We start from the raw sequence: 14,342 nt of genomic DNA, 5'->3' as shown, positions 1-14,342 counted from the left end.
TCAGGACATGATGCCAGGGTCCTGGGATCTAGCCTCACATTGGGCTCCCTGCTCAACGGGAGTCTGCTTCTCCCTCTGCCACTCCCCCTGCTTGTGCTCTCTCACTCTCTGTCAAATAAGTAAATAAAATCTTAAAAAAAAAAAATTAGAATTATAAAAAGGCTTTTAAAAAGGAATTTTAAATATTTTGCTCGCCTTTCCTCATGATAGTTTAGCCAAGGACTCCTAGCACAGTCCTTGTGCATTCATTGTAAGAGTTCAAGAACTAGTTATTGAGTAAAGAAATATTTTCTATAACATATTAACATCTATACAAGAGACACAATGCACTACATCTCAGCAGTTGTTTTCATAGACCATTTGATAACAAAGCATAACAAAGTTTGCCAATTTTTCAGTATACAACCTTTATGTGCAGTTTTAGGAAATATTACAATATATTACAAAGGACTACACAACCGTTTACATTAACAATTACAGGGAAATAACTTGTTGGAAGAGTGTAACTGCCCAACAAATCAAGCTGGAAAAAAATATTATGCTTTTTAAAATTTAAAAAAAAAGTGACACTTAAATACTAATTCTTACTCCGTTTTATGAATATGAAATTAACTGATTAGTGTCTCTAACAAAGACAGAGCCCCCTACTTTCACCAGAAAACTCAAGCAGAAAAATAACCTGACACAAGCATAATGTTCAACAGTTTGTAAAACTCTAAAACCGTTCATGCTTAATCTGATTTAACCTTCACTTGCATGGTACTAGCACTCTCATTTTATGGATAACCAAGGCTGAGCATCAGTTCACACACCAAGTGTGTAATAAATGGAATGCTGCTCTAAGTCCAAAGCTTTAACAAACTCAAAAGTAAGGCAAATATATATATATATTCCTAATGCCAAAGGAACGTCTCAAGTGAGAATAAGGGTAAGGTAATGAAGTTCACTTCCCACGAGCAGCTCGCACACTTATCTAAACCCGAGGAACGCGAACTCTTAGGCTAGCTTCAAACGTACTTGGAATTATAATCCAAGTGAACTTTTCTTTCTTTCAGAATCTCTGTAAAACAGTTCTCGGCCCCTGCCACGGAGCCCTTCCGAAGCTATCAGAGGCTTCGGAGACCTCCCCTTGGGCTGGATGGGGCGCCGGGCTGGGGGCGGACCGCGCACCTGGGTGCGGAGCTCCTGGTTGTTGCTCTCTGCGCTCTGGTACAGCCGCTCCGTGTGATGAAGCAGCTTCTCGATCTCCCGCACCTGCCGCTTGCAGCTCCGCAGCTCGCGTTCCAACTTCTCTACTTTCCGCCTCAGCTGGGCCAGTTCAGGCTCAGGGGAGGGAGGTGACGACGGCGACAACGAAGGCGACGGAGCCTCGGAGGCCATGGGGTCCAGCACAAGGCGGCCCGTGGGCGCGGAGGGACTGCGCTCACGCTGAGGCGGACGCCTGCGGGGCCAAAAGCCATAAAAGAGCGCGGGCAACGTAAGTTGGCCTCAGACCGGCCGGGCCGGACCGGCCCCTGGCCATGACGCCTTGAGACTCCTTGCCTGTAGCCTAGAAAGACTGAGGACAATGAACAAGGGGACAGAGGATTCGCCCGGCCCAATCCGCCAAACTTTCAAACGGGGAAACTTTATTGGCAACTACCTTCCCCACCAACCGAAAGACCTGGAAAAACGTTAGAGAAATGGTCGGCGGCCCAGAGAAGCGGAAGGCAGAAACACTCGGAAGCCTCCTGGGCTGAACCGGAAACGAGGGCGCTGGTGGCGGGCGGGGCCAAAACCTAAAAGGAAGCTACGGATACCGGGAAGGGCCTTATAACACATGCGCAGTCTCTCTACCTGAACACTAGGTTACAGCACGCTTGAAGAGTTTATCTGAAAGCGACTGCCTAGCCTTGGGGGTAGTTTTAAGGTCGCTGCCTCTGGTCTTGGGTTTTTGCACTTGCCTGTGTCGGGGAGCAAGAATTCCTGTCTCCTCCAAGGTCCTTATAGCTGCACGAAGAATCAAATTTACGAGACAGATTAACAGAGAAAAATAAAAGTTAATACGCATAGGTATGAGGAACTACACATAGACATGAAAATTCCATGTCTGAACTAAAAAGGAAGTACGAGTTTGGGACTTCAGATGAAAGGAATGCACTTTGCGATAAGATGAGCAGATGTTTGGTAATTAGATGTTTGCCTTATCATACAGATGGCTCACTCAGATAAAATTTATCTGTTAATAACAGTTATTCTGGGAAAGACCCCGATTTAGATTCTTCTGTGTGGTTGAGGGAGGACAAAAGTTTCTCTTGAGCCCTCAGAGTCTAAAGCAACTTAAGCTTGAGATAATCCACAAGCCAAAGTGTCACATGAGAGGGAAGGGGTCCTATTTTGTACCCCTTCACCTACTAGCAAAAAGTTTTCACACTTTTTGCAGAGTTCACTTTGCAGCTCTTCATTTTATAGCACTCTGTAGAGGAGAACACTGAAACTCCAAAAATAATTTGTCAAGATTTATAGAGATAATGCTAGATCAGGGCTAGAACATAGTTTTCTTTTCTTTTCTTTTCTTTTTTTTTAAGATTTTATTTATTTGAGAGAAACCATGAGAGAGGAGAAGGTCAGAGTGGGGAGAAGTAGACTCCCTGTGGAGCTGGGAGCCCATGTGGGACTCGATCCCAGTACTCCAGGATCATGACCTGAGTGGAAGGCAGTTGCTTAACCAACTAAGCCACCCAGGCGCCCTAGAACATAGTTTTCTGATGCTCTGCTTATTTACCATTTCTGTTGATTTGGTGAGTTTAGGCCCCCAGGAAATAAAAGCAGATTCATTAGGTCTGAGGTAAAGAGGGGATCATCCCCAGTGGGAAAATAAACACCTAGATTCTGTGAAAGTAGAAGCAAAAAATGCTCTGGTTCAGCGGATTTATTTGGTATTTCAGCTGTGTGGAACTGGCATTTGTTCACCAGGCTTTAAACTGATGAGGGCCTCTTGAATCATCTTTCCTTCACCAAGGTCAATGAGAATTATAGCCTGAGATGCTGTGCCTGAGAACTATGGAGGTCAGCGCCTATGTCTTGCCAGTCCCTTCCCAGGGTCCAGCACAGTGCCTGTCACAGAGCAGGTATCCTTAAATGTTTGCTGAACACAGCCAAACAAAAGAATCATATTTGGATTCCCAGTTCAGCATGCTTTCTGTCACGTGCCCACATCTTCAGTCACAGGCAGTGAGTTCTGCAATAGGGATCTCCCTTTTCTCAGTCCTGCACACATTATACATTAGTCCCTAAGAGCACTTTTACAAGGCACCCAGTGACAAGGCAACAGTGATCTAGTAATGAAAGGATGTTTAGTGAGAAGACATAGCATGTCTTCCCTGATGTAAAATAGACACGTGCTGGAAAAAAAAAAATTCAGACTTACCTTAGCTTAATTCAAACTTACCTTACCTTAATGTATTTTGACTCTACCCAAGAACTTATCAAAACCTTTTAAAGTAAAAACTCTATTTTTCTAATTTCTCCACCTTTGGGGCGTAAGAAATCCCATGAATACCACCTATGAGGTAACTTTAAGATAGAGTGTACTTTCTAGGTCCTCATTTTATAGATGAAAAATTTCAAGTTTTAACCATTATCAAATGAATAAATACTTATTAGCTACTACTTGAAACAGTGTTTCTTTGGCTTGTCTTAGAAGTAATCCATTTAAGCCTAGATTCTGGCCTCATCATGCTACTGTCTATAACCTCTGGCCATTAGTCTTGACGAAAAGAGTGACTGTTAGGGCCGATTTAATGTTAAAACCTGTTTAACTATTAGGGCCTGCTTAGCCAGAGCGACACCATATTGCCTAGGTAGCCATATTGTTGTTTACATCCACGGACTTCATTCCGGGAATAAATGCCCCAGTAGTTCCTGGTATCGGTTCTGGGTATCAATTCCGGGAGTAAACACCTTAACAATAGAAGCCACAGGGACGCCTGGGTGGCTCAGTTGGTTAAGCAGCTGCCTTCGGCTCAGGTCACGATCCCAGCGTCCTGGGATCGAGTCCCACATCGGGCTCCTTGCTTGGCAGCGAGCCTGCTTCTCCCTCTGCCTCTGCCTGCCACTCTGTCTGCCTGTGCTCACTCTCGCTTCTCTCTCTATGACAAATAAATAAATAAAAAAAAATCTTAAAAAAAAAAAAAAAACAATAGAAGCCACATACCTTGGGTCTGCAGTTATGCCCTATAAAACCAGCCTGTGAGATCGGGACGGGGTCGCTCTCTTCGTAGGCGGCCCTGGCCGGTCAGTCTGACTTCTAATGCTTGGCACAGAGTAAAGCTTTTTGCATAAGTTTCACTTTGTCTCAGTCTCGTTCCCTGGCCGGTCAGTCTAACTTCTAATGCTTGGCATAGAATAAAGCTTTGCATAACTTTCACTTTGTCTCAGTCTCGTTCCTTTGATAACGGACCCCAACAGTGACTTTTTTTTTTTTTTTAAAGAAAAAAGGGAAAACCATGTGTATCAGGAATTGTATTAAGGTTTGTAATGGCAGTTAGTCTACAATGGCTTATTAAACAAATTAGGAGGTTATTCTATTACATTAAAGAAGTCCAGAAACAGGCTTCCAGAGCTGGTTTAGTGGCTTCACCAGGTCTTCAGGACTCAGGTTCCATCTGTCTCTGCTCTGCTGGTCTCAGAGCATTATTTCCAGCCTTCAGGTTAATTCATTGTACAAGAGCACGGGACAAGAAGACTTTCCCATGGGGTGTCTGGCTGGCTCAGTAGAGCATGTGACTCTTGATCTCAGGGCTGTGAGTTCAAGCCCCATGTTGGGTGTAGAGATTAATTAAAATCTTTAAAAAAAAAAAAAAAGACTTTTCCAAAGCCCTATTCAATGATTTCTGTTTATAACTCAATACCCACCCTTGTTATGAGTGTGACTGGGAATATTTTGTGTGTATGTGTGTGTGTGTGTGTCTAAGTTGGATACATTACTCCCAATAATAAGGGGTTCTATAAATATGGAAGAGAGGGGAAATGCCTGGTGAGTAGGTGAACAGAAGTTTTTGCCAGAGAGGTTTCAGATCAAAAGTGACTTAGTACAGTGGGCAGGGCCAGTGCCCTAGAGAAGCAAACTACCTGACACTCTTCACAATTTGCTTTTGTTTCTATAATATTTTTTCTTAGTTATTATTTTGTACCTCAGACTGTAGTCATAGTTTCTAGTTCACAACACATTTTCAACATTGGCCCATGAATGGCTCCTCTATTTTTTTGTTTTGTTTATACCCCCAGTATAAACCAAATTGGTCTATATCCCTAGTCTCCAGGCCCATTACCTCCTTTCTGCCAATGGACACCCACTCTTACATGTCTGCTGTATGTCTTTAAATATAAATTTGCCCTTATATGTTTTATGTGTATTCATTTAACATAAATAGTATTTAGGAATTTTTTAAGGTTTTATTTATTTGTCAGAGAGAGAGAGAGAGTGTGCGCTCAAGCAGGGGGAGCAGCAGGCAGAGGGAGAAGCAGGCTCCCTGCTGAGCAAGGAGCCTGATGCGGGACTTGATCCCAGGACACTGGGATCATGACCTGAGCTGAAGGCAGATCCTTAACCCACTGAGCCACCCAGGCAGCCCTGGTATTTGGCTTTAAATCTTATACTCTTTCTTATTTTTTCCACAGTAAAAGGATGTTTTTAAAATTCATATGTATTGCTATATATATATATATCTAAGTGCTGCATAGTATTCCAAAGTGTAAGTACACCACAATTAATTTATCCATTAGCTTTCAACATCTAAGTTATCTCCAACTGAGATATCCATTATTCTCCACTGATACAACAATGAAAACCCTTATTCATTCTACCTTATGGACCTGTGCATTCATTTCTTTGGAATATGTAACAAGGGATGTGACCTCTGGTTCCTAAGGCAAACATTTAATTTCACTCTATTCCACTAGGCTGCTTTCCAGAATGGCTGTACATTCCCTTCACTAGAGAGGCAGAATCTCCCTTCCACATTTGAAGCTGGGTTTGGCCAAGTGATTTGCTTTGGCCAGTTGAATGAGGTGATTTCCAGAGCAGTAGACCAGTTCTGAGCCTACATCTCAAGAGGTCCCAGGATTTCTGCTTGCTTTCTTGGATTTCTTCTATTGCCATGAGAAGAATATGCTTAGGTGTGTCTGTTGGTCTTAAATGGGGGATAAATGACACGTGGAACAGATCTGTTCCAGCTGAGATAACCCAGCTCTGCAGCCTACAGTGGAGGTTCCAAGAAACCCACAGACAGTCAGCAATCCCAGTGGAGATCAGCCAGCCACCACCTCACTCCAGGCTTGGAAGAAATAACAAATGATGTTTACTGTAAGTTTAGGGGTATTGTATATGTAACAATAACTGACACTCAACCTGATCTAGAGGCACTCCAGGACCCTGTGAGTTTCAGCAGGCCAAGTACAAGGGATAGTCCTATATTCTACAACAGAGGAATATTGTCAATTAAATAAAACCTGATTTACATCCAATTTTTTTTTAGAATGTCATCAATTCTACATTTAATGAACATTCGCCTGTCATAATTTATGTTGGATCCAATGGGTGGCCAACACTCTCCTACCTGATCCTACTATTTGATGTCACACGAGTATATCCAGGGAGCCATGACATTTCAATAGTTCTGATTTATTGCCCTGTATTACTTTTGGTCAATTGACCATTACATGTTTCCTTCCCCTGGAGACCTAAGGAAAGAATGGGCGGGTGTAACCCTAAAGCACTGGAGCGATGATGGTAAGGGGAGGAAGCCAAAGGAAACAAGGCAAGCCACTCTTCTCTACCCCCAGCTGAAATACTTACGTTTTGCACCCTCATTTTATGATTGTACAATGAATTTTAAAATTACTGTATTGTAAATTTTCCCATGCATTCCCCTGACACACACATCCCCAATATTAAGAATGCTGACTCCCTGAGGGACTCCATCTCCACTGGACTGATTCGAGGCCTTCAAGATGCAAAATCAATGCTTTGGACTAGAACAGCATTTTCTCAAACTCTATGTTGAAGGATCACTTTTTTTTTTTAAAGATTTTATTTATTTATTTGACAGACAGAGATCACAAGTAGGCAGAGAGGCAGGCAGAGAGAGAGGGGGAAGCAGGCTCCCTGCTGAGCAGAGAGCCTGATGCAGGGCTCGATCCCAGGACCCTGGGATCGTGACCTGAGCCAAAGGCAGAGGCTTAACCCACTGAGCCACCCAGGTGCCCCTGAAGGATCACTTTTAAAAAGTTCCAATTTATTGTGGATTGATACTTTTGTAAAATACCACAAAATCTATGAGTGAATAGCAGAAAATAAGGGATGCCAGAGATGTTGCTGGGTAGTATGAAATGATCCCCCTTGAATATTTAGTTTTTCAAGAGATGCAAGTTAGAGATTGAGTCTCTTGTTACTTGGCTACTTGAGCAGTACTTCTTTGAATGCTACTGGTTATCAGGTGAGAAATTCATTAGTATTAAAATTGGATAAAAATTGCAAAAACTAGCAACCATGCATCATTGCTAAATTCTTTTGAAGCTGTTTATCCCTTCGTTGGGTCTTTTCTCTTCTTTTTTTTTTTCTTTTCTTTTTAGATTTTATTTATTTATTTGACAGATCACAAGTAGGCAGAGAGGCAGGCGGGGGTGGGAGGGGAGAAGCTGGATCCCCGCTGAGCAGAGAGCCCTATGTGGGGCTCAATCCCAGTACCCTGAGACCATGACCTGAGCTGAAGGCAGAGGCTTAACCCACTGAGCCACCCAGATGCCCCTTGGTTGCGCCTTTTAGGCATCCTATAGCATAAATGGGAAGTCCCTGGCTTTTCTTGAAAAATCACTCAAGCTAGCCTATGCTGAGCAATGTCTAATTATCCAAAGCTGGGAACATGAATAATATCTTTGTCTTGAGACTGAGCCTGTAAGAAACTTTTATTCAAAATGTTAACTTCATTCATTTTCTCACTCCCTTCAAAGATCTCGGGACTTAAATCCTTTCCAAGTTTAATTTTAAAATGTGTTTTTGTGGAAGATTCTGCTAGTTGTCAACCCAATAGCCACTCTCTTTACTTCTAGCAAGAAAATCTGAATTTTGTTCAGGGTAACAACACACCTAAGCTGGGCCACCATGTGACGTAGTTATAGTCATTAGAAGTCCAGAGGCAAGGTTCCTGGCAAAGCTATTGGCTTCTAATAAAAAAGGACAGATTCAGCTTTTTGACTCTGTCCTTCTCTTTCTTTTTATTCTTCCTAACTGGAAAATGGATGTTATGGTGGTGGTAGTGCAGCTTCACTGTGACCACAAGGCAATCACAAACATGAACACTGCACTTTAAGAAAAGCAAACTGGAAAGATAGAAGGATCTTGAGATATTGATGATACTGCCTGTAGACTTCCTCTTAGGTAAGAAAAATAAATCCCTTTTAATTAGGTCACGATGGTTGTATTTCTAGTGCATTCAGTCAAATATAAGGCTTAAATGACATAGCCCTTTAACTATATAGAGTAGTTCCTCTACTTGTTAGAGGTCTTCATAACTTTTAATAATCTTATTTTTAAATGAGTTAAGCATTTACTACACTGGTCTCTAGGCACACTTCATGAAAGTTTCACTCAATCAATGACTGCTGATAAAATGATGCTACATCTTAAAACTTCTGAGTTCTTGTTACTGTTTTGTCTACCAATAGAAGATTTGAGAATACACAGGCTTTTTCTTTTGACCATCTTTTGTTTTTCCTCCATGTGATAGGTCTAGGAAAATTTCCAGTTAAGAAACATATCTGCTGGCTCAGAGATGAAAGTTTTATATCTTCCAAACTTTTCTCTAGAAGTCAAGTACTAATTAACTGAAGTCCCCAACATTTAATATCTTAAAACTTACTAGAGAGTTCACAAAGAAATTTTTGTGGATTTTTTCCATCTGATGTGACATAAAACTGTTCCTGGTGTGTTTTGAAGTTTCTGGCTTTTCTTTTTCCCCTTTGGTGAATATTAATCATGAAATGAAGTATCAAAGTTGTAACCAGGGTGGAAAGAGGAGGCTGACTCTGTGTGTGTGTGTGTGTGTGTGTGTGTGTTTGCATGCACTTGTATATGTTACAGGGGTTCAAAGTACAAATTGTATTTTGTTACATTTGCAAATAACTGTTTGATTCAGGCTTTTACAAATGAGTAGTAAAGGGGCGCCTGGGTGGCTCAGTGGTTAGGCCTCTGCCTTTGGCTCTGGTCAGGATCCCAGGGCCCTGGGATGGAGCCCTGTATCAGGCTCCCCACCCAGTGGGAAGCCTGCTTCTCCCTTTCCTACTCCCCCTGCTTGTGTTCTCTCTCTTGCTGTCTCTGTCCCTGTCTCTCTCTGTCTCTCTCTCTCTGTCAAATAAATAAATAAAATCTTTAAAAATATATGCATGGGGCACCTGGGTGGCTCAGCGGGTTAAAGCCTCTGCCTTCGGCTCAGGACATGATCCCAGGGTCCTGGGATCGAGCCCAGCATCAGGCTCTCTGCTCGGCAGGGAGCCTGCTTCCTCCTCTCTCTCTGCCTGCCTCTTTGCCTACTTGTGATCTCTGTCTGTCAAATAAATAAATAAAAATATTAAAAAATATATACGCATAAAATCTTTAAGATGGGCTTTAAAGGCAAACTCAGGTAACATCTATTTGTTCAACAAATATTTATGGAACACCAGCTATGTTCCAGGCATAGTGCTGGGTGCTGGGGGTACAATGGTGAATGAAAATAGAGTCAGTTCCTTTTCATTTATAGTCTCATGAGGGAGAGAGACATTATTTAAGAAATCGCACAAAAGTATAATTATAAAATGAGATTACTGTACCACTAGAACTGTATCATCCATTGAATGCAATTTGTTTCATAGAACCACAAGTCTAAAAATGTAGTGGAAGTTATCCTTACAGGACAAAATTACTAAAAATGATCAGAGAAAACAGAGCTAGGGATATAACTTCGGAGAAGGTAAGGAGCCTAAAAAAAAAAAAAAAAAGACAGGTTTAAGGGCTGCGTTGGGAGCAAGGAGATACTGTTCAAGAAGAGCTAGGTGGGTGGGTCAGAGGAAGGGCCACCAAGAAGGCTACTGATGCAGGGCCCAACAACTGCTTGGAAATTGAGCCATCATCATTTGTAGTTTGCCCTTCTTTGATTCAAGGGTGTATTTCCACCACCTGCACGGGGCGCTCTGATAATGCCCCCCCCTTGGGATCCATGGGGACTCTATTCCTGCTGCATCGTCTCCCATGGATTGCCTAGGAGAACTTGCAGATCAGCCCCCTCCCCATTTGGTTGCCCAATGCACACAATACTTCAAGACACCCGGGGACATATAGGATAGGAAGAGGACTGATGGAATCGTGTACTGGACGCCCCAGTGGAGTTGGGGTAGAGAAGCATTGTACATACACTTGTACTTAAGGTGGAGGTTGCTGACTGAATGTATCTTGATGCTGGAAGAGCCTTCTCCTCCCTGCAGGATAGAGCAATAGCTATTAACAATTCTCTTGTAATAATAAAAATATTTAAGAGTACAAAATAGAAAATTAAAATTAACCAAAGGAAGTATTAGAGTCCCAAGAATGCACATTGACCTTCTTGATGTTTTGAGGTAGGGTCTGGACGAGATCCTATCATTTACTGAAATACATATACTTCCAGCTTCACTTGACTTTGTGAGAATTTAATGTGAGATCACAGTGAAGGAACATTTACTCACCAAAGTCATGGGATTCATTTGTTGAAACAGCCTCTTAAAGAAAAAGGACAGATTATGGGCATAACCACTTCTTTACTATCTTCATATGTAGATTAAACAGAGTCACGGTTTTTCATTTGGCATTAAACGTATCCTCATATGACATAGTTATAAAGAAATTAAGTTTCATCTGAATATATGCCAAAAACCTAAAAAAGAAACACAAAATTGGGAGTTTATGCAGATCATTAGGGTTACAGAGGACATGACAGTGTAGAATTAACTTGATAAATTAGTGACATGGTATAAAGCAACAGGGACAGGTGTGGGTTAGTAAAGTGACTTTTTAAAAAGATTTTATCTATTTATTTATTTGAAAGAGAGAGATAGCACACATGAGCAGCGGGGCCGGAGCGGGGGCAGGGCAGGGGTGAGAAGGAAAAACAAGACTCGCTGCTGAGTGCTGAGCCTGATGTGGTCCAACTGGGTCCAGGTATGGAGCCCTGAGATCACGACCTGAGCTGATGTCAGATGCTTAACCTACCGAACCATCCAGGCACTCTGTAAAGTAACTTCTAGACAGAGACATATTAACTGAATTTCAGCTCTGCTACCTATTAACTGTGAGACTTTGGGCCAGTTATTTAAGCATACTCATGGTTCAGTTTCCCCATAAGTAAAACAGAGATTAAGTAATACCCTTCATGGAGGACGGTGGGAGGATGAAAAGCAATAATGCAGGTAAAGTGCTAACTTTAGAACCCGGCACATGGTAATATTAATTATTATCATGATTGTTTTCTTTAATAAATGTTTATATAGTGCTTGCTGTGTTGTACCAGGTGTTGTCCAATTATTTTACAAAAATAACTCATTTACATACTATTATGTATATGTATATGTATATACGCATATGTATTATGTATATGTATATATTATAGTATGTATGTATGCATTAAGCACCATGTAGGTATTAAATCGTTTCTCATCACATCCTGTAGAATAAGTACTATTACTATCATTATCCCACAAAACTGTGGGATAGGTACCTCCATTTACAGAGGAAGAAATTGCAGCCCAGAGATTAGGTAACTTCATTAAAATAACCCAGCCAATAAGAGTCAGAGCTGGCATTCAAATTCTGATTTCAGGGGGCAATGCTCTTAGCCATATGCATCAATTCTCTGTACCTTAGCATCATCACCACCATTATCTTAAGCCATAAACTGAATATGATGCACAAGGTATTTAATGTGCGTGTGTGTGTATAGACACACACACACACACACACACACACATATACATATATATTTGTTTACTGATTATTAAATATGGGATCATTCTAGAAAAGTTAAATAAAGTCAATAGGACAGGAGCAAGTTGCTGGCTCGGTTGGTAGACCACATGACTCTTGATCTCAGGATTGTAAGTTTGAACCCCATGTTGGGTATAGAAATTACTTAAAAATTAAAAAAAACTTAAAAAAAATTATTAGAATAGCCAAAAGAATGTTGGAAAAGAAAACCAAAGCTGTGGCATCACAATTCCGGACTTCAAGATATATTACAAAGCTATAATCATCAAGACAGTATCTTACTGACCCAAAAACAGACAAAGAGATCCATGGAACAGAAAAGGGAACCCAGAAATGGACCGTCAACTCATGGTCAACTAATTTTTGACTAAGTAGGAAGAAATATCCAATGAAAAGAAGACACCATACACAAAAATAAACTCAAAATGGGTGAAAGACCTGTGTGTGAGAAAGGAATCCATCAAAATCCTAGAGAACACAGGCAACAACCTCTTCAGCCTCAGCCGCAGCAACTTCTTCCTAGACACGTCTTCAAAGGCAAGGGAAAGAAAAGCAAAAACGAACTACTGGGACTTCATCAAGATCAAAATCTTTTGCACAATAAAGGAAACAGTCAACAAAACTAAAGACAACTGAAAGAATGGGAGAAGATATTTGTAAATGTCTTATTAGATAAGGAGCTAATATCAAAAATCTATAAAGAATTTACCAAATTCAACACCCAAAGAACAAAAAATCCAGTCAAGAAAATGGGCAGAAGATATGAACAGGCATTTCTCCAAAAAGACATACAAATGTCCAACAGACACATGAAAAAATGTTCAGCATCACTTGTCATCAGGGAAACACAGATCAAAACCACAATGAGGAATCTCCTTATACAGTCATAATGGCTAAAATAAACAACTCCAGAAACAACAGATGTTCATGAGGATGTGGAAAAAGGGGAACCCTCTTACACTGTCAGTGGGAATGCAAACTGGTGCAGCCACTCTGGAAAACAGTATGGAGGTTCCTCAAAAAGTTAAAAATATAACTACCCTATGACCCAGCAATTGCTCTACTAGTTATTTATTCAAAGTATACAAAAACCGTAATTCAAAAGGACACATGCACCCCGATGTTTATAGCAGCAATGTCCAAAATAGCCAAGATATGGAAAGAGCCCAGATATCCACCCACAGGTGAATGAATAAGGAAGAGGTGGTGTATATATAAAATTTAATATTACTCAGCCATGAAAAAGAATGAAATCTTGCCATTTCCAATGACATGGATGAAACTAGAGAGTATAATGCTAAGAAGAATAAGTCAGTCAGAGAAAGAGAAATGTCATATGATTTCACTCATATGTGGAATTTAAGAAACAAACCAGATGAACATAGGGGAAGGGAAGGAAAAATAAAATAAGATGAAAACAGAGAAGGAGACAAACCATAAGAGACTCTTAACTCTAGGAAACAAACTGAGGGTTGCTGGAGTGGAGGTGGTTGGGAGGATAGGGTAACTGTGTGATGGGCATAAAGGAGGGAACCTGATGGAATGAGCACTTGGTATTATACGCAACTGATGAATCACTAAATTCTACCTCTGAAACTAATAATACACTATATGTTAATTCATTGATTTTAAACTTAAAAAACGAAGATTAGTAGGATAAAACACCTGTGAGGAAGTTTAAGTGCTCATTGATAATTCCCTGTCTTTTTAAGGAATTGCTATAAAATATTTTCTTGGGGCACATGGGTGGCTTGAGCATCTAACTCTTGATTTCTGCTCAGGTCATGACCTCAGGGTCATGAAATCGAGCCCCACATTGGCTCTATGCTGAGCATGGAGCCTGCTTAAGATTCTCTCTCTGCTTCTCTCTCTGCCCCTCCCTACCCTCATTCTAAAAATAAATAAATATATATATATATTTATATATTTGTGTATATATATGTGTGTATATATATGCATCTATATATATCATTTTATCAATCATCCCTACTTGCCTCAAATTAATAGAATGACCAAATGTGAAAGCATTTTATGAACTATTTTTCAAAAACCTGTAGAAATATAAATTATAATTCTCTTTGGACCCTTACAGATTCAGAACAGTATTCATTTGTGTGTGATATAAATAGACATATACATGCATATACATCCCTGGAAAGTTTCTTATGAGTTATATACTTTTCTGTCTATGTCAGTTGCTACTGGCGATGTGGTATCGCTGATCTGATAGGGACTTAATTTCTCTCAAATCCTTTTGACCAAGACCAAAAAAGTGAAACGAAGAAATATGACAAAACACATTTTGACC

General features: G+C 40.7%; 1 protein-coding gene across 8 annotated transcripts in view; it reads right to left on the bottom strand.

Annotated features, from left to right (window-relative positions):
• The window catches only part of AGGF1 (angiogenic factor with G-patch and FHA domains 1), a 123,669-nt gene extending 121,919 nt beyond the window's left edge, over positions 1-1,750 (bottom strand). For all 8 annotated transcript variants that reach the window (XR_007127354.1, XR_007127352.1, XR_007127353.1 and 5 more), the window contains exon 1: positions 1,171-1,750. Coding sequence is in view for 4 of the 8 variants with exons in the window: in XM_047729257.1 (XP_047585213.1) it covers positions 1,171-1,380 (210 nt within the window). In the remaining 4 variants the exon portion in view is untranslated. The remainder of the gene's footprint in view (positions 1-1,170) is intronic.
• Positions 1,751-14,342: the final 12,592 nt, after the last annotated feature.

Source organism: Lutra lutra, chromosome 5, assembly GCF_902655055.1.
Source record: "Lutra lutra chromosome 5, mLutLut1.2, whole genome shotgun sequence".
NCBI lineage: Eukaryota > Metazoa > Chordata > Mammalia > Carnivora > Mustelidae > Lutra > Lutra lutra.
Note: the sequence above shows the minus strand (reverse complement) of the source record. Positions and strands in the feature narration are given on the sequence as shown.